The 655-nt window shown below is 52.1% G+C and overlaps 1 protein-coding gene across 1 annotated transcript in view; it reads left to right on the top strand.

Moving 5' to 3' along the window:
• The first annotated feature begins 306 nt into the window (after positions 1-306).
• LOC120429182 (nucleolar complex protein 3 homolog) overlaps positions 307-655 on the top strand; it is a 28,284-nt gene continuing 27,935 nt past the window's right edge. The window contains exon 1 of the mRNA XM_052705951.1: positions 307-648. Within this exon, the coding sequence (XP_052561911.1) occupies positions 307-648 (342 nt within the window). The remainder of the gene's footprint in view (positions 649-655) is intronic.

Here is a 655-nt window from a genome sequence, read left to right as displayed (position 1 = left end):
AGGCTTATGGACAGGGTCTTGGGGTATGGTGAACTGGAACCGAACGTGTTCGTCTATTTAGACGATATCGTCATAGCAAACGACACGTTCGAGGATCACCTCCGATGCCTCAGAGAAGTAGCAAAACGGTTGAAGGCAGCGAACCTGTCCATAAACGTAGAAAAGTCGAAGTTTTGCGTTCCAGAGCTTCCTTATTTAGGCTTCATTTTATCTAAGGAAGGAGTCCGGCCGAATCCCGACAAAGTTGAGGCGATAATAAATTTTGAACGGCCGTCATCTGTGCGGTCACTGCGAAGGTTTTTAGGCATGGTGAATTATTACCGGCGGTTCATAGAAGGGTTCAGCGAAGTAACTGCGCCCTTAACAGATCTGCTTAAAGGGAAACCAAAGGTGGTTCAATGGAATGCGGCGGCAGAAGGTGCGTTCGTCGAGTTGAAGCAGCGGCTAATCTCTGCGCCGATCTTGGCCAACCCGAACTTCGAGCTACCTTTCACCGTGCAGACCGACGCCAGTGACAGCGCGATAGCAGGTGTATTGACGCAGGAGCACGACGGAGTTGAGCACGTGATAGCGTACTTCTCCCGGAAGCTGACCACTCCGCAACGGTCGTGGAAAGCAGCCGAGAAGGAGGGCCTCGCGGCACTGGAAGCGATTG

This window comes from Culex pipiens, chromosome 1 (assembly GCF_016801865.2).
Source record: "Culex pipiens pallens isolate TS chromosome 1, TS_CPP_V2, whole genome shotgun sequence".
Taxonomy (NCBI): Eukaryota; Metazoa; Arthropoda; class Insecta; order Diptera; family Culicidae; genus Culex; species Culex pipiens.
This window is presented reverse-complemented; position numbering and strand designations above follow the sequence as displayed.